Source organism: Dasypus novemcinctus, chromosome 8 (assembly GCF_030445035.2).
Source record: "Dasypus novemcinctus isolate mDasNov1 chromosome 8, mDasNov1.1.hap2, whole genome shotgun sequence".
NCBI classification, from domain to species: Eukaryota; Metazoa; Chordata; class Mammalia; order Cingulata; family Dasypodidae; genus Dasypus; species Dasypus novemcinctus.
In genome coordinates this window covers 129,745,898-129,764,148 of record NC_080680.1, presented here as the reverse complement: position 1 = coordinate 129,764,148, position 18,251 = coordinate 129,745,898, and the positions used below count along the sequence as shown (strand labels likewise).

General features: G+C 48.6%; 1 protein-coding gene across 20 annotated transcripts in view; it reads right to left on the bottom strand.

Moving 5' to 3' along the window:
• Positions 1 to 14,632: 14,632 nt before the first annotated feature.
• The window catches only part of EHMT1 (euchromatic histone lysine methyltransferase 1), a 298,696-nt gene continuing 295,077 nt past the window's right edge, over positions 14,633 to 18,251 (bottom strand). For all 20 annotated transcript variants that reach the window (XM_058302808.2, XM_058302813.2, XM_058302812.2 and 17 more), the window contains 2 exons: positions 16,795 to 16,970; positions 14,633 to 15,928 (listed from right to left, as the gene is read on the bottom strand). In XM_058302808.2, the coding sequence (XP_058158791.1) occupies positions 15,751 to 15,928; positions 16,795 to 16,970 (354 nt within the window). In that variant the 3' untranslated portion in view covers positions 14,633 to 15,750. The remainder of the gene's footprint in view (positions 15,929 to 16,794; positions 16,971 to 18,251) is intronic.

Sequence of the window (18,251 nt, the reverse complement as noted above, 5' to 3'; positions counted from 1 at the left end):
AAGAGAATATTATGAACCACAGTATGCCAACAAACTAGATGATCAGGACGAAACAGACAAATTTCTAAATACTCACAAACTGCATACTCTAGAAAAAATAGAAGATCTCAACAAACCACTAACTCATAAAGAGATCGGATCAGTAATCAAAACCTTCCCAACAAAGAAAAATCCAAGACCACATAGCTTCACAAGGGAATTTTACCAAACATTCCAAGAGGAATTAACAACACTCCTGCTCAAGCTCTTCCAAAAATTGAATAAGAATGAATCCTGATTCATTCTATGAGGCCAACATCACTCTCATACCAAAGCCTGATAAAGATTACACAAGAAAATTACAGACCAATATTTCTTATGAATATAGACACAGAAGTCTTCAACAAAATACTAGCAAACAGAATCCAATAGCATATCAAATAATTATACACCATGATCAAGTGGGATTTATCCTAGATATGCAAGGTTGTTTTAACATTAAAAAATATATTAATGCTATACACACATTAGTAAAATGGAGAAAAACTACACGAGCATCTCAATTGATGCAGAAAAAGCAACTGACAAACCGCACCACCCTGCTTAATAAAAGCACTTAGAAAACTAGGAATAGAAGGAAGCTTCCTCAACATGATAAAGGGTCCAAAGCAAACACCATACTTAATGAAAAGACAGACAGCTTTCCCTCTAAGATCAGGATAAGGACAAGGATGCCCAGAGCAATCAGGCAAGAAATAAAAGGCATCCAAACTGGAAGAGAAGTAAAACTTCTCCTGTTTGCAGATTATATGATCCCATGTACAGAAAATCCTGAAAAATCCAAAACAAAGCTCCTAGAGCTAATTAATGACTTCAGCAAAGTGGCGGGGCTCAAGAGCAACACCCACAAATCAGTAGTGTTTCTACACACCAGGAGTGAACAATCTCAAGAAGACATCAAGAAGAAAAGAGAACTTCCGGCAAGATGGTAGCTGAGTGAGCTTGCCTTGCCGTCTCTCCTGGGAAGAGGCAGCTGGGCACCGCTGGAGGTTCTCCGGGACCAGGCTTTTTCAGGATTTTTTCAGGGCAGGAAGTGTCTGGACATCGATTTGGTGGGAAGGTAATGGAAAGGACTGGTCTATGAGATATAATTTGGGACTTTTCAGGAGGGGGAGGCAAGATGGCGGCTGAGTGAACTTCCCGGTTACTAGCTCCTGGGGGGAATCGGCTGGGAGGCGTCGGAGACTCTTTGGGACCGGCTGTTTCGGGATTTTTCCTGGTCCGGAGGTGTCTGGACATCGATTTGGAGGGAAGGTAACAGAGAGGATCCATCTGTGAAATATACACGGAGATCCCAGCTACGTGTGGAGGACTCCCTCCTTGGGGAGGCGGAGCCGAGGCAGCTAGCACCGCGGCGGGTGGCGGGCGGGAGAGCCGAGCCGCGCTGTGCCGCGGCGGGCAGCGGGTGAAGGAGACAAGCCCAGCCGAGCCTAGCCGTGCCGCGGCGGGCGGCGGGCGGGAGAGCTGAGCCGCGCTGCGCCGCGGTGGCGGGCGGTGGGCGGGGAAGCCGAGTCCGGCCGAGCCCAGCTGAGCCGCAGCGGGCGGGGAGGCCGAGCCCAGCCACACCGCGCCGGGCGGCGGGCGGGAAAGCCGAGCTCAGCCGAGCCCAGCCGAGCCGCGGCAGGCGGCGGGCGGGGGACCGGAGCCCAGCTGAGCCCAGCCGAGCCTGGCGGCGGGGTTTCTGTTCTTTGTTTTATTTTTTATTTTTTATTTTTTATTTTTTATTTTTTGTTGTTGTTGTTGTTCTTGTTGTTCTTTTTTTTTTTTTTCAATCCTCTCTTTCTTGTCCCCAATATTCTTCTTATACTATTTTACCTTAACAATACAATAGGTCCTACAGGAAATACCTCACATTTGCTGGGTCTCCTCACCCTCCACTGCCTCATTTCTCTGTGAATAGATTTAGCCTATCTACACTATCCCCTTTCCCCTACAACTCGATATCCTCCACCATCTGCTATCTCTCCTATATTCCATCTCCCTTTCTTTGATCCACAAAGTGTCTAACTCTTAATTTCTAATACCTTTGTTTAGTTTTCCATCTGGTATTCGTCCCTGAAACTATTACCTTTCTTTTCTCTTTCCCTCTCTCACGAAAACAATAGCCTCTTAGTACGTACCACATTCCTCCCATATTCAGTCGTCTACCTCATTATAGGTACTTTCCTACTACTATAACTCTACACAATTTACATGATCTAACCTCCATCCTCCCAGAACTCATATTGTTGCTTTGTAAACATATATCACCAATACTACTTCACACTTTTTCCTTCCTTACACAATTGACTTTCCCCAGCACTAATACTTTCCTTTAAAGTGAGCTTAACTAGCAATAAGAAATTGGAATAAGAAGAACAAAGTGACAAAGAGAAGATATAACACTTACGCAAAAACAACAGCTAATTAATCTCCAAGACTAGACAAAGACGCTAAGGAACTGATTAAACCCGTCAAGAAAAAATGCTGACAAGACAGCAACAAAAATCTACAAACCAAACCAGTAATCAGGAAAACATGGCTGAATCCAATCAACAAACTGAAAATCAGGAAGGGGGGCAGGACTTCGCACAAGCAATGAAAGATCTCAGAACATTTATCACCGACAAATTTGATGAAGTAATGAAAGAGGTTAACAGCGTGAAGACAACACTTGGAGGGGAAATTGCAGACATGCGCAAAAAAATAACAGATATGATGGAAATGAACACCACAATTCAAGAAATCAAAAATACGCTTGCAGCAAATACCAGCAGACTAGAAGAGGCAGAGCAGAGAATTAGTGATGTGGAAGACAGTGCATTGGAAATCAAACAGATAGTAGAAGTGGTCAATAAAAAGGTAGAAAAAATCCAGATAGGACTTAGGGACCTGAATGATAACGCAAAACGCTCAAACATACGTATTATAGGCATTCCAGAAGGAGAAGAGAAGGGAAAGGGGTCAGAAGGAGTGTTGCAGGAAATAATGAATGAAAACTTCCCAAATCTACTGAAAGAGACAGATGTACATATCCAAGAAGCACAGCGCACTCCACTGGTCATAAACCCCAACAGGCCCACCCCAAGACATATACTTGTCAAATTATCCAATGCTCAAGACAAAGAAAAAATTCTAAAAGCAGCAAGAGAAAAGAAAACCATCACATACAAGGGAAACTCCATAAGATTAAGTGCTGATTTCTCATATGAAACGATGGAGGCAAGAAGGCAGTGGTATGATATAGTCAAGGTACTAAAGGAAAAAAATCTCCAACCAAGAATACTCTATCCAGCTAAACTAGCATTCAAAAATGATGGAGAGTTCAAAATATTCACAGATAAACAGAAACTGAAAGAGTATATCAACAAGAAACCTCCCCTTCAAGAAATTCTTAAGGGAATTCTGCAGGAAGAAAGGAAAAAACAGGACAGTCAGAGATGGAGGAGAGTGTAAAAGCAACAAGAAAGACAAAAATAGAAGGGGAAAATAAAATAATACAAACAAAATATAACAAACACAAATCCAACCAAAATATGGCTACCATAAATAACTCTCTAAACGTAATAACACTGAATGTCAACGGATTAAACTCACCTATCAAAAGATTCAGACTGGGACACTGGATAAGAAAATACGACCCATCTATATGCTGCCTACAAGAGACACATCTTAGACCCAGAGACTCATGGAGGTTGAAAGTGAATGGCTGGAAAACAATCATACAAGCAAACAACAACCAAAAAAAGGCAGGAGTAGCTATATTAATATCAGACAAAATAGACTTTAAATGCGAAACAATTGTGAGAGACAAAGAAGGATACTATATTTTAGTGAAAGGGACAATTTGTCAAGAAGATCGAACAATCATAAATATTTATGCTCCTAACAAGGGCGCCTCTAAATATGTGAGGCAAACGCTGGAAAAACTAAGTGAAAGAATAGATGCATCTACAATTATAGTGGGGGATTTTAATACACCACTATCAACTCTGGACAGAACATCTCAAAAGAGAATCACTAAAGAAACAAAACATTTGAACAGTATATTAGAAGAGCTGGATCTAATAGACATATATAGATCATTACACCCAAACACAGCAGGATATACATTTTTCTCAAGCGCACATGGAACATTCTCCAAGATTGACCATATGCTAGGCCACAAAGAAAGGCTTAATGAATTCAGAAAGATCGAAATCATACAAAACAATATCTCTGACCACAGTGGAGTCAAGCTGGAAATTTGCAAGGGACAGAGACCCAGACTTCACACGACAATTTGGAAATTAAACAGCACACTCTTAGAAAAACAGTGGGTCAAAGAGGAAATCTCAAAAGAAATCAATGACTACCTTGAAACAAATGATAATGATAACACAACATACCAAAATTTATGGGATGCAGCAAAAGTGGTACTGAGAGGGAAATTTATAGCCATAAATTCATATATCAAAAAAGAAGAAAGAGCAGAAATTGAAGAATTAACTGCACATTTGAAGGAATTAGAAAAACAACAACAAAGTAACCCAACAGGAAGAAGAAGGAAGGAAATAACAAAGATAAGAGCAGAACTAAATGAAATAGAAAATAAGAAAGCACTTGAAAAAATAAACAAGACCAAGAGCTGGTTTTTTGAGAAGATCAACAAAATTGACAAACCTTTAGCGAGACTAACAAAGAAAAAAAGAGAAAAGATGCAAATACACAAAATAAGAAATGAGAAAGGTGATATCACCACTGACCCCACAGAAATAAAGACTATCATAAGAGGATACTTTGAAAAACTATATTCCAACAAAAATGACAATTTAGAGGAAATGGACAAATTCCTAGAAATACATAAGCAGCCCATACTGACGAAAGAAGAAATTGATGATCTTAACAAACCAATCACAAGCAAAGAGATAGAATCAGTCATTAAAAATCTCCCAACTAAGAAGAGCCCAGGGCCAGACGGCTTCACAGGTGAATTCTACAAAACATTCCGGAAAGAACTAACACCAATCCTGTTGAAACTATTCCAAAAAATCGAAACAGAAGGAACACTGCCTAATTCCTTCTATGATGCCAACATTACCCTAGTACCAAAGCCAAACAAAGACACCACAAGAAAGGAAAATTACAGACCAATTTCTCTAATGAACCTAGACGCAAAAATACTTAACAAAATACTTGCTAATCGTATTCAACAACACATTAAACGAATTATACACCATGACCAAGTGGGATTTATCCCAGGTATGCAAGGATGGTTCAACATAAGAAAATCAATCAATGTAATACACCATATAAACAGATTGAGAGAAAAAAACCACATGATTATATCTATAGATGCAGAAAAGGCATTTGACAAAATACAGCACCCCTTCCTGATAAAAACACTCCAAAAGATCGGAATACAAGGAAACTTTTTGAACATGATAAAGAGTATATATGAAAAACCTAAAGCCAACATTGTTTACAATGGCGAAGTCCTGAAATCCTTCCCTCTAAAATCAGGAACAAGACAAGGATACCCATTTAACATTTAACATTTAACATTGTCTTGGAAGTACTGGCTCGACCACTGAGACAAGAACCAGATATAAAAGGCATTCAAATCGGAAAGGAAGAAGTCAAAATTTCATTATTTGCAGATGACATGATCCTATATATAGAAAACCCTGAGAGATCTTCAACAAAGCTCCTAGAACTCATAAATGAGTTTAGCAAAGTCGCAGGTTATAAGATCAATGCGCAAAAATCAGTAGCATTTCTATACACCAATAATGAGCAAGATCAGGAGGAAATCAAGAAACAAATACCATTCACAATAGTAAATAAAAAAATCAAATACTTAGGAATAAATTTAACTAAAGAGGTAAAAAACTTATACATCGAGAACTATACAAGATTGTTCAAGGAAATCAAAGAAGACCTAAATAAATGGAAGAATATTCCCTGTTCATGGATAGGAAGACTGAATATTATTAAGATGTCTATCCTACCAAAACTGATCTACACATTCAATGCAATCCCAATAAAAATCAACACAGCCTTCTTTAAGGAACTAGAAAAACTAACTATGAAATTTATTTGGAATAAAAAGAGGCCCCGAATAGCCAAAGACATATTGAAAAAGAAAAACGAAATAGGAGGAATCACACTTCCTGACTTCAAAACATACTACAAAGCTACAGTAGTGAAAACAGCATGGTACTGGCATAAGGAGAGACACACAGACCAATGGAATCTAATTGAAAGTTCAGATATAGAACCTCATGTATATAGCCATATAATATTCGATAAAGCCACCAAAACCTCTCAACTGGGAGAGAATGGCCTATTCAACAAATGGTGCCTGGAGAACTGGATAGCCATATGTAGAAGAATGAAAGAGGATTACCATCTCACACCTTATACAAAGATCAACTCTAGATGGATCAAAGACCTAAATATAAGAGCCAAGACCATAAAGACCTTAGAAAGCAGTGTAGGGAAACATCTACAGGACCTTGTAATAGGAAATGGCTTCATGAATATCACACCAAAAGCACGAGCAGCAAAAGAACAAATAGATAAATGGGACTACCTCAAAATTAAAGCCTTCTGCACCTCAAAGGAGTTTGTCAAGAAAGTAAAAAGGGAACCCACACAATGGGAGAAAATATTTGGCAACCATATATCTGATAAGAGACTTATAACTTGCATATATAAAGAACTCATATATCTCGAAAACAAAAAGATAAACAACCCATTTAAAAAATGGGAAAAAGATTTAAACAGACACTTCTCCAAAGAAGAAATACAAATGGCTAAAAAGCACATGAAAAAATGCTCCAAATCCCTAGCTATCAGGGAAATGCAAATCAAAACTACAATGAGATACCATCTTACTCCCATAAGATTGGCAGCCATGAAAAAAACAGTAGAATACAAATGCTGGAGAGGATGTGAAGAAAGGGGAACACTCATCCATTGCTGGTGGGAATGCAGAAGGGTCCAACCATTCTGGAGGACAGTTTGGCAGTTTCTCAAAAAATTATCCATAGATTTGCCATATGACCCAGCAATACCACTGCTGGGTATATACCCATCAGATCTGAAAACAAGGACACAAACCGATATATGTACACCAATGTTCATAGCAGCATTGTTCACCATCGCCAAAAGTTGGAATCAATCCAAAAGCCCATCAACAGATGAGTGGATCAATAAAATGTGGTATATACACACAATGGAATACTACTCAGCTGTAAGAACCAATACACTACAATCGCACGTGATAACATGGATGAACCTTGAGAATCTTATGTTAAGTGAAGCAACCCAGGCATTGAAGGACAAATACTATATGACCTCAATGATATGAAATAAGTTAACTGCCTCAGAGAGCTAGAGTCTGGAAAAGTGGCTTACTGGAAATCGGGGGGTGGAGGAAGGATGTGAGTTAATGTCTGTAGGGGTGGAATCTGTGATGAGCTGGGGGTAAGTATGAGCACAAAGAAGGGACAAAATGGGGGCAAGGGGTTACCTTCGGGTGGGGTTTTCTGGGTTTGAGGGGGGCTGGGGATGGGAAGAGGGGTAATATGGTCCGAGAAATAGGTGGGAGGGAGGGGCAACATACAAACATGGGAGAGTGCCAGAAGTTCATTGAGAACTAAATGTTGAGTAAAACGTATCAAAGTATAAATAGGAGGGTCACCTGGTTAGGACGCTCAGGGGGTATGGTCTGATGTGGGACGGACTCCGGAGGGAATAGCTGAAGGCTCATTTTGCCAAGGTGGGTTCTACCATTGGGTGGGGTGGATCCATATCCTGGGGAAGACTAATGCCGTCGAATAGAGAGAACTGTATCTCTCGTGAGAAAGGACGGCTCCCAGGGCATTAGATTGGCAGGCGTTGTGGGCCCTAAGGGGAGGGGAAAATGGATGGGCAATGGATAGAACAAAGGTAAATAAGGGGGCAAAAGAGGAGTTATGTGAGAGTACACGAGGATGAATATAAAACAGCTAATATTACACCAAAAACATATAGGGGACGACAGACTAATAATGAAAACCATAAGACAAAACATAGGATAACTAAAAAATTTAGAAAACTCTACAACCTAAAGTATGGACCACATAGTAAGCACAAATGTTACCTTGTTTGAAAACTATAGTTTCGGAATCTGTACATCAGTTTCAGGAAATATGATATGAATAAGTTAAAAGATTATTGCTGTGGAAGGGAAAAGGTTTTATGGTGGATCTGGGGAAATACTGTAAATTGTATATATGAATTTTGGTGATCTAAGACTCTTCTGACGCTGACATTATGTTGGGATTCACTTTACGGGAAGTTTTGGATCACAGAGTGGTTCAACAATGGCAGCGGAGGAATACTGATATGGGATGTTATTGACAGGATATATATGGTTGACAGGGAGTTATACAGGGCATATGCCCAGGGTATATGGTAATGTCTATATATACTCATAGTGGAAACAATTAAAAACAACAGCTGGGGGGGTACTGGGCTCCTGGCCGGGGAGTCACTGTTGTGGGCCCTGGGAGAGCAGCGGCAATCCTCCAGGTGCAACGGCAAGAACCAGGAAGGAAGGAGGGCCCAACAGTGGGCTCTTGATACTAATGGCTACACTTTTGAGCCTATGCACCTGCAATAAGAACAAGGCCTAGAGTAGCATTGTGCCTGGGGGTTTCCTCCTGACAGCCTTCATGTTACTCAAATGTGGCCACTCTCACAGCCAAACTCAGCGTGTAGATGTGATGCATTCCCCCCAGCGTGGGACACGACACCCGGGGATGAGCCTCCCTGGCACCGAGGGATCACTACCACATACCAGCTGAAGAAGCAACTAGAAAATGACCTTGAATTAAAGATTCAATGCGGAACAGCAGAATATACCTGTCTACATATAATAACATGACTTCGGGAAGCGGTTTGACCTAATGTAAGGGGGAAATGGAAAGGAGAAATGAGATTATAAGGCTGTGAGTCTCTAAAAAAGAGTCTGGAGGTTGTCAGAAGGAATACCCCTATGTACAACTGAACAGAGTCTAAGAGACAGATAAGGTAGATACAACCCCAGGTATTGGTTCTTTTGAGGGAAAAAGAGACCCACGGGTTCTATGGTCATGGCAGAAGGGGTTCACTGCCATGACAGATGGCCCTTCTTTGGAGCTGGTGTTTCTGCGTGATGGAAATGGACTCAGAGGGGATCTCTTTTCACAAGACTTGCATGCTACTTTATTGGAATTGTAGTTGGAGCTGAGTTTAAGATATATGTAGGGGATTTGAATCTCTGGACTGATAATATGACACCCAGGCCCAGAGCCTCAACAGACTTCAGCTCCTACACTTTGACTTATTGGACTTACTCCACTCAGCTAACATGGAGTTGAAGAAGGTCAACCACCACAACATGGAGCCTAGAGTGTCTACAACTAGAAGCGGGAAGAGTGCATCCAGTACCCATGTGGAATCTAAGCCCTCACTTGACATAGGTGTGCAATGGACACAACCAATCCAATGTCCACAGAGGAAATGTGAAATGGGTGTGGGAACGGTAGCCATGGGGGCTGCTGGGTGTGGGGAACGGGAGGAAGAGATGAGATGTGGAGGCGTTTTCGGGACGTGGAGTTGTCCTGGATAGTGCTTCACGGACAATTACGGGACACTGTAGATCCCCCCAGGGCCCACTGGATGGAACGTGAGAGAGTCTGGGCTATGATGTGGACCATTGACTATGGGGTGCAGTGATGCTCAGAGATGAACTTACCAGGTGCAATGGATGTATCACGATGATGGGAGAGAGTGTTGCTGTGGGGGGAGTGGGGGGCGGGGGCGGTGGGGTTGAATGGGACCTCATATTTTTTTTTAATGTAATTAAAAAATAATAATAATAAATAAATATTAAAAAAAAAAAAAAGAAGAAGAAAAGAATTCCATTTACAACAGCAACTAAGAGAATCAAATACCTAGGAATAAATCTAACCAGTGGTGTAAATGACTTACATACAGAAAACTACAAAACATGGCTAAAAGAAATAAAAAAGTCCTAAATAAATGGGAGGACATTCCTTGTTCATGGATTGGAAAACCAAACATTGTTAAGATTTCAATTATACCCAAGGCGATTTTGATTTCATGCAATCTCTATCAAAATTCCAGCAATCTTCTTTGCAGAAATGGAAAAAACAATTATCAAATTTATATGGAAGGGTAAAGCACCCTGAATAGCCAAAGCCATCTTGAAAAAGAACAAAGTTGGAGGACTCACAGACTACTTGCTTTTAAAACTTATTACAAAGTCATAATAAAATAACATAGTACTGGCACAAGGACAGATATATAGACCAAAAGAATCAAATTGAGAGCTCAGAAACCAACCCTTACATTTAAAACAAATTGTTTTTTTCAGGAGGTACTAAGGATTGAATCCAGGGCCTTGTACGTGCGCAGCAGGCACTCAACCACTGAGCTGTGGGTCAGTGGAACAAAAGGAGTGAAGTAATGATAATGTATCGTTCATCAAACGATACTGTTAAAATGATACATTTTATATGTTATAGTCATAGCTCAATAAAGTTGACGTAAAAGGATAAAAAAAAACCTATCAGGCTTTTTTTGTGTGTAGGAGTTGATATACTAATTCTAAATTTTATATAAAAATTTAAGGGACTTAGGAAAATAATCAAATAATAATCTTCAAGAATAAAAACAAAATTGGAAGACCTACACTACGTGTGATTTTGAACCTAAAACAAAGCTATAGGAGTAAAGAGTATGGTATTGACATAAAGATTCAGATCATAAAGATTCAGATCAATTGAACAGAACAGTCCAGAAGTAAGAGCCCACGTGCATACGTCAATTAATTTTCCACAAAGGAATTCGGTGGGGAAAGAAACATGTTTCTAACAAATCAGCAACTGAGACTGCAATAACTGGATATCCACATGGAAAAAAATGCACTTTGACCTTCACAAAAAATAATTTAAGGTGGATCATAGCTCAAAACATAAAATCTAAAACTATCAAGCTATAGAAGAAAACAGAAAGAGTATCACCTCAACCTTGGATTAGGCATAGGTACCTTACAAAAGAGAAAACACTAACTAGAAAGAAAAGAGAGAACCAAAAACAAACAAAAAAAAAACACGCACAATGATGGATTGGACTTTGTCAACATAGGATACTTCTGCCTTAAGAAAGGAGCAAGTTATAGACTAGGAGAAAATATGTAAATACCTTTATCTGACAGTGGACTTGTCTCTAGAACATACACACCTTGTACAACTCAATAATGTTAAGACAGTCCAATTTTAAAATGGGCAAAAGACCTGACAAAACACTTTGCTTAGGAAGATATACACGTGGATGATTAAATCTGAAAAGATCCTCAACATCATTAGTTGTCAAGGAAAACGCAATTAAACCACACTGGAGGAGCGCAAAATGGTACAGATACAAGAGTCTAGCAAGTTTTTATGTTAAACATTCACTTACCATATGACTCATCAATTCCATCTCTAGGTGGGTATCTCAAACAAAAGCATATGTTAGGAAACGGACGTGGCTCAAACAGCTGGGCTCCCATTTACTGGACAGAAGGTCCAGGGTTCAATGCCCAGGGCCTCCTGGTGAAGGTAAGCTGGCCTGTGTGGCGAGCTGGCCCATACGGCATGCCGGCCATGGAGAGCTGGCACAGCAAGGTAACACAACAAGGGACACAGAGGAGAGACAATAAGAGATGCAGCAGAACAGGGAGCTGAGGTGGTACAAGAGAATGAGCACCTCTCCCACTCTGGAAGGTCCCAGGATTGGTTCCTGGAGCCGCCTAATGAGAATACAACAGACACAGAAGACGACGATGACAACATAGCGAATGGACACAGAGACAACAGGGGAGGGTGGGGAAGGAGGGGAGGGAGGGGAGGGAGGGAAAGGGAGGGGAGGGAGGGAAAGGGAGGGGGAGAGAGAGAGAGAGAGAGAGAGAGAGAGAGAGAGAGAGATTAAAAAAAAAAAGAGCTTATGTGTACAAAACAAAACAAAAACAAACCCTGTTCAAGAATGCTCCAAAATTGAAAACAACCCAAATGCACACCCGCCCACTGGCGAATGGACAGCACGCATGACGGAACTCTTCAGGATTCAAAAGGATCGACATACCAACATTCCACAAAATGTGAGCAAAAGACAAAAAAAGAGAGTCCTTACTAGACGGTTCTATTCCTATGACGTTCCAGAGCAGCCAAAATGAGCCTAATGGTTAAAGGAATCACAGCAGGGAGCAGGTCCCAGGAGGACGGCAACGTGATGCCCTCTGACCCTTCAGATGTACAGAATCCTTCCCAGCACGGTTTCTATTAGCAGGAAACTAGGGCTATCTACAGGCACATGTGTAAACGACTTTTCGACAAAGCATTATGTACCTACTGAAAACAGCATCAATCTGTTTTTGTTGGCAGGAAGAAAGGTCCTCGATGCAGCTTAAGTGGACACAGCAGGCTGCAGTCACACACGGCACACCGAGCGCAGCCACGCGCACCTGCGGCTCCGGGGACCCAGAGGGGCAGCCTCCCGGGGCAGGGCTTCTCCCAGCTCTGGGGCTGTGTGGGGTTTTAGTGATGACCAGGTCACTTTTACAGGAATGACTGCAGCGCCAGGGTGAAGGGGCAGCCTCTGCTCACACCTGCCCGTTTGGTGCAGCCCCTTCCCCTCCTTGCACTGGGGACCTGGAGCCCTGCCCAGCACCTCGCACTCAGATCACTAAGCCTCAGCCCACCGATACCCCACTCATGCTCACACGCCCCCTCCCACAAGCCCACACCCCCGGGACCTAAAGGCCCAGCTGAGGTCACGTGTGCAGCCCCTGGGGGCTGAGCCTCTGTCCCCATTGTCTCTGACCCGGGCCTGGGGACCAGCACTGCCCTTTGAGTAGCTCTGTGCTGCAGAACTCCTTGGTAGGGGTCTACATTCTCCAAGCCTACTACGGCTGTGCGGGGGTGGGGGTACAACGGTAGCCCCCCCATGCCACCTGCCCGGGCACAGACAGGCTGGGCACAGCCACCTGCCCTGAGTTCCCTGTCCGAGCTCAGTGGGAGGGGCCATTGGGCCCGGCCAAGCCTCTCCCCAACCCTACTGCCCCCCCACCTCCAGTTGGCTCATGGACCCTAGCTCTGCCCAGGTCACTGGGTGCGCTCTGAGAACCTTCCAGAAAGGAACTGCCCGAGGAGAGAGGCCACGATGGGTGCACGTCACGTGGGGAAAGCAGATCAGTCAGAGCTACAGGTTCTGTTTATCCAAAGATGAGGAAAAGAGCAAAGAAGAGGTGGGAGCTCCAGCCCCCACCTGGTCTGAGCCCCACCTGTCCTTGGCACACACCTGATCTGGGCCCCACCTGTCCCCGGCACACACCTGGTCTGAGCACTCCACCTGGTCTGGGCCCCAATTGTCCCCAGCACACACCTGGTCTGAGTGCTACAGGACAAGGTGCCAAGTCCAGCTCCAGGCAGGCCATGCTCCCCTCACTCTTGTCAAGGAATATGAAAGTCAGACTTTGAAGCTCACGGCCCCGGGCAGCAGGTGGTTTCAAATGGCCTTTGAAAGTCAGAGTCGCAGAGCAGAAGCCAAGGGCAGGGGAAGGGATGGGGGGGGAGGCTGGCCCTGGGGCTCTGGGCATCCACCAGACCCCCATCCCCTTCCACACCCCCAGGCTAACTCAGCACATGGAGGCTTGGTCTTGATTTAGCAAACACCTGCTTCTGAACACTCGGCACCCACCCAGTACTTGGAACGCACAGCACAAGTCGGGGGGCTGCGCCCGAGTGCCTTCTGCAAACGGGTGAGCACGGGGGCCGCAGGCAGGGCGCCCAGCCAAGGAGTGGGGCCAGAGGGCGCGGCCCACTGGGGAGAGCTGGGGGTGGGCTGGGGAGGAGGCCACCGTCCGTGCTGGTGGGGGTCTGGCGTGCCCAGGCCCCTGACCCAGCTCCAGCGGGCATTCGCCTACGCCGGAGCTTCTTGCCCCCCGCCCTCGACCCAGAGCCTGGCCCTGGCTCCGACCCTCCCCACAAGCCGTCCAGCACCCTCATCGACTGCCACAAGCAGCCAGGAGCGCAAGGCGACAGGCGGCGCAGGCCGTGGTGGAGCGCCTCCTGAGGCGCGTGGCTGCCCCGCAGCCTGCACCTGCCTCGGCCCCTCCACCAGCAGCCCAGGGCGTGGCGGGAGGCACAGCGGGCAGGACGTCCGCCCAGCGGGCAGACGGGGGCTGCACACGGCCACGCCCAAGTGTGTCCGTGAAATACGGACGAGGGCAGCTCTGCGCCTGGGGGGGCGGCTCTGACCGACGGGTCCCTGCGGAAGGTGGGGCCGTGCCTGCCAGGCAGGAGGAGGGGCTTCGGCCCCCCACGCACCCCAGGCGCCCAGGACTGCGCTGACACGGGACTCCGCCTTGGTGAGCACACACGCATGCACACGCGCACAGGCTCCTGGGCGCCCGGGCAGGCTGCGGTGGAGCTCGCTCTCCGGGCTGAGGAAGGTGCGGCGCCATGCGCCGGGGCAGCGTGCGCACTCGGACCTGGGGACCTGCAGAGACCAGCTGACACAGCATCGTGAAAACCTCACGTAAAGTACTTCTTTTTTATTGATTTCATTGAAAACAGAACAAGAAATGGTCTGAGCCAAAAGACTGCTCTTAAACTGTCAAAAACATTTTAACAGAAAAAAATAAACATGACTGCATCATGAATGTTTTAGAAGAGTCGCACAAAAACCCACTGTCACTGCACTAGTTACAGTATTTAAAAAGATAGATGCCAAAAAAAGGACGTGACCTGCCGAGCCGCCACACAAAAGGTGATGGCAAATTTATTTGCACTACAAGACTAACATTTTAAAAAAAGTTTTTCCTGCATTTTATTCTAAAATCACTTTGTTCTCTTTACACAGTTGATAGTTTATGTGGTGAGTAAAGATCACACCAGAATCAGCACCGTTGTTTGTGTTTTGTGTTTTTTTTATTTTTTTTTGTTTGTCCTAATGTTCAATAATGGTAGAAAATAAATCAGGTTACTCCTCATCATAGCATGTGGCTTAAAAATCAACAGGAGGTGCCGGCGTCCCGCGAGCCGGCCGGAGCGGGCTGGTGCGCGGTCGCCTCCTGCACAGCCTGGTGCTGCTCGGCGCTCAGCAAACCGCCTTCTGCGCAGGAACGCCGGCAGAGGCTGACGGGACTTCTCTAAAAGCAAACCGACCTCCTCGGACTGCAGGGGCAGAGACGCGCGTCCTCCTGCAGCGCCCGACGCGCTCCGGCCACAGGGCCGCGGGCTGGCTGGCTCCGGCAGGCTTGCGCACAACAGGCAGCCACGCAGGGGTCTGGGCCGACAGGCTCTGCAGAGAACGCTGCCGAGGGGGACCCGGGGTAGAGCTGGGACCCCAAAAATCAGAGGGAGAGTGAGGGGCCTCGAGACAGCAGGACCACGGCAGACACTCACAAGTCAGGCCGACGGGGCTCCAGTCTCTCGAGGTGACGCGGCGGCCATGGGTCCCAGGACGCCGTCCAGCCCTGCCCCACCAACCCTGGGCCTTGCGGCGAGGAATTCCGCGGCGCCCGTCCTCACGTCCTCCGGGACTGGCGGCACAGCCCCAAGTTTGGTGTCCTCACAGCCGTCGCCTGCAGGCTCCCTCCCGGTCTCAATCGCAAGGCGGACGGTATCTGACTCCAGCACGGGGCCGGCCGTGGCCTCATAGGGGGTCGGCGGTGGCAGAGGAGCTGGTGTCCGGCAGGCCGTCCTCCCGGCCCTGGCCCACGCTTGCCTGCCGCTGAGCCACGGCTGTGCTCGAGTGCCGGCACTTGGGGGAGCCGCACTGGCAGCGGAACAGCTTGCCTTTGATGTCCCAGAAGCGGTCTCCGTAGTCAAACCTGCGGGAGAGAGCACCTGGCACCGAGGCCCGGGCAGGGCCGCCCGAGGAGGGACTGCGGGCGAGACCGCAGCGCCTCCCAGTCACCCACACGAAGGCACGGGCCTGACGGCCGGAGTACGTGGCCCTCTCCCCACCTGCCACGTCTACACAGAACGTGGAGTTCCTCGGTGTCGCCAGCCCAGGGCTTGCCGCCGCAGACGCCTCCAGCCGGGCCATCGGTACTGCCGCGGGCAGGCCGACACATGCGGGCACAGGCCGAGGCAGGGCCTCCTCCCTCCGCTGTGCCGAGAAGGGCCCGGAGCCGCTGCGCTCGCCAAGGGCGCCTGGCAGGTGGGGCAGGCTGGGAGCCCAGGGGCTTCGAGGCACCCGAGCCAGGGGGACGCCTGGGACCCCGACCCGGGCCGAGGCTGAGCAGCTGAGCGGCGCGTTTCCCGTGGCCTTGCAAAGCTCAGCCTCCCGCCTCCAGAGAGGCGCGCATGCCCTGCGAGCCCAGACACGACTGCAGCACCTCCCCCTGTGGGGGCGCCTCACGGGGCGGAGCACAGAGGGTGGGGGGCCCAAAGGCCGTCTTTAGAGCCCTGCGTGCCGACACCCGCCCGGCTCCCAGCCGTCCGAGGGCAGGGGGCAGTCAGCCCCAGCTGAGGTTGCTGCTTCTGCCGCGGACAATGGGAACGAGCAGGGAGAGGACAGGAGCGCCTGCGGCCCTGAGGCCCGGGGCTGGACCCTGGGCCTGCGCTGCAGCCTCCAGAGCCTCCTCGCCGGGTGACGCTGCCGGTGGCCACGACTCGTGAAACCGCAGCGAGGCCCTTGCGCCTGACGCCGGCCTGAGGCCGGCCTGAGGCGGCCGGCAGGCAGGGCACCTACCCCAGCGGCTCGCCGGCCTCGATGGCGCGGGTGCTGAAGAAGGCGATCCTGGGGAACCGCAGGTCCTGGTGCGACATGAAGACCCGCACGGGGACGAGGTTCGGCTCGCAGTGGTGGTTGATGAAGCGGCTGACGTTGCCGTAGAAGCGCGCGTCTATGCAGTACACGTCTCCGTCCTGGAGGGCGACAAAACAGCAGCTCAGCGCGGGCTGAGGAAACGCAAAGGTGCGCACAAGCGCCGGGCGTGCTGCTGGGAGCGGTGCGCAGCCGGACCGCGGTGCTGCCGAGAACGCCCCAGAGGGTCTTGGGAGCAAGAGCCCACCAGGCTGCTCCTGTGCCGGGCGCACCCGAGCCTGGCCATGGGCGCCCACGATGCCCTCCTCGGGAGAGCGGCGTCCGGCAAGGACTGGAGCCCACGCCGACGGCAGAGTCCACAGGGAAGGGGGCACAGAGGGCAGCACGGCAGGGGCTTCCTGGCTGGCAACTCAACCCAGAGGCGAGCGACGTCCGGGAAGGCTCTGGACCACGGTGCCACTTAGCAGCACTGAGGAGGGTGGGGCCCCCAACGCCAGGAGCCCCTGTAGGCAGAGGCCGCGGAGGGCCTGGGGAGCCCACCTCCGCGCAGGGCGTGTGCCAGGTGCCGCGGCGCAGGGGGCCCAGCTCTTGCCCCAGCACCACTGCCGCGACGCTGCAGTAAGAGGGCTCGAGGCTGGGGCTGGTCTAGGCACCCACCCTACAAGCGAAGGGCCCCGCGCAGGGCTGCCAGCTGCAGGGGCAGGGCAGGGCGGCCTCGCTGCCCCCGTGACGCCAGCCCGTGCGAGGCCTGCGCTAGAAGAGCCGGGCGGGACTCTGACCTTTGGCAAAGCTCAGCCCCAGAGGACAATGCAGCCCGGACGGGCCCCAGCAGGGTGGTGCCTGCACGTGGGCTCCCTGCGAGCAGCTGGTAGCACAGGTGCCCGCCAGGAGGCCAAGACCGGTTAAAACCAGAATCCCCAACTGCCTGGACCGCAGCTTCAGGGCAGCAGAGGACGCGGTCAAGGCCCCCTCCCACCTGCACAGACGCCCTGCACTGCTTGTGGGAGTCAAAGCAGCGGAGCAGGAGCCGCGATTTCTACCACAGCTGAAGACCCCGCAGTCCCACCTGCAGGGACGCCCACCAGGCGCACATACACGATGCCACCAGCCTTGGCCTCTGCCTGTGGGTGAGGCTGACTTCACCTGCTGTGACCCTCCGCTCCCTTGGAAAGCGACCGAGCCTGGCAACGCCTGCGAGCACTGGGGCGGTGACAGACCCTGCTGCCCCCCGGGGCTGCTCCTGCGCACGCCCCACTGGGACAGAAGACGGGCGGGAAAGACAAGCGGAAGGCAGGACCGCCGGGCAAAGAGGGGGACCCCCAAGTGCAGGGCCAGAGAGGCGCCCAAGCGTGCTAACACGGGGGGTGCGGCTCGCGCCCCGC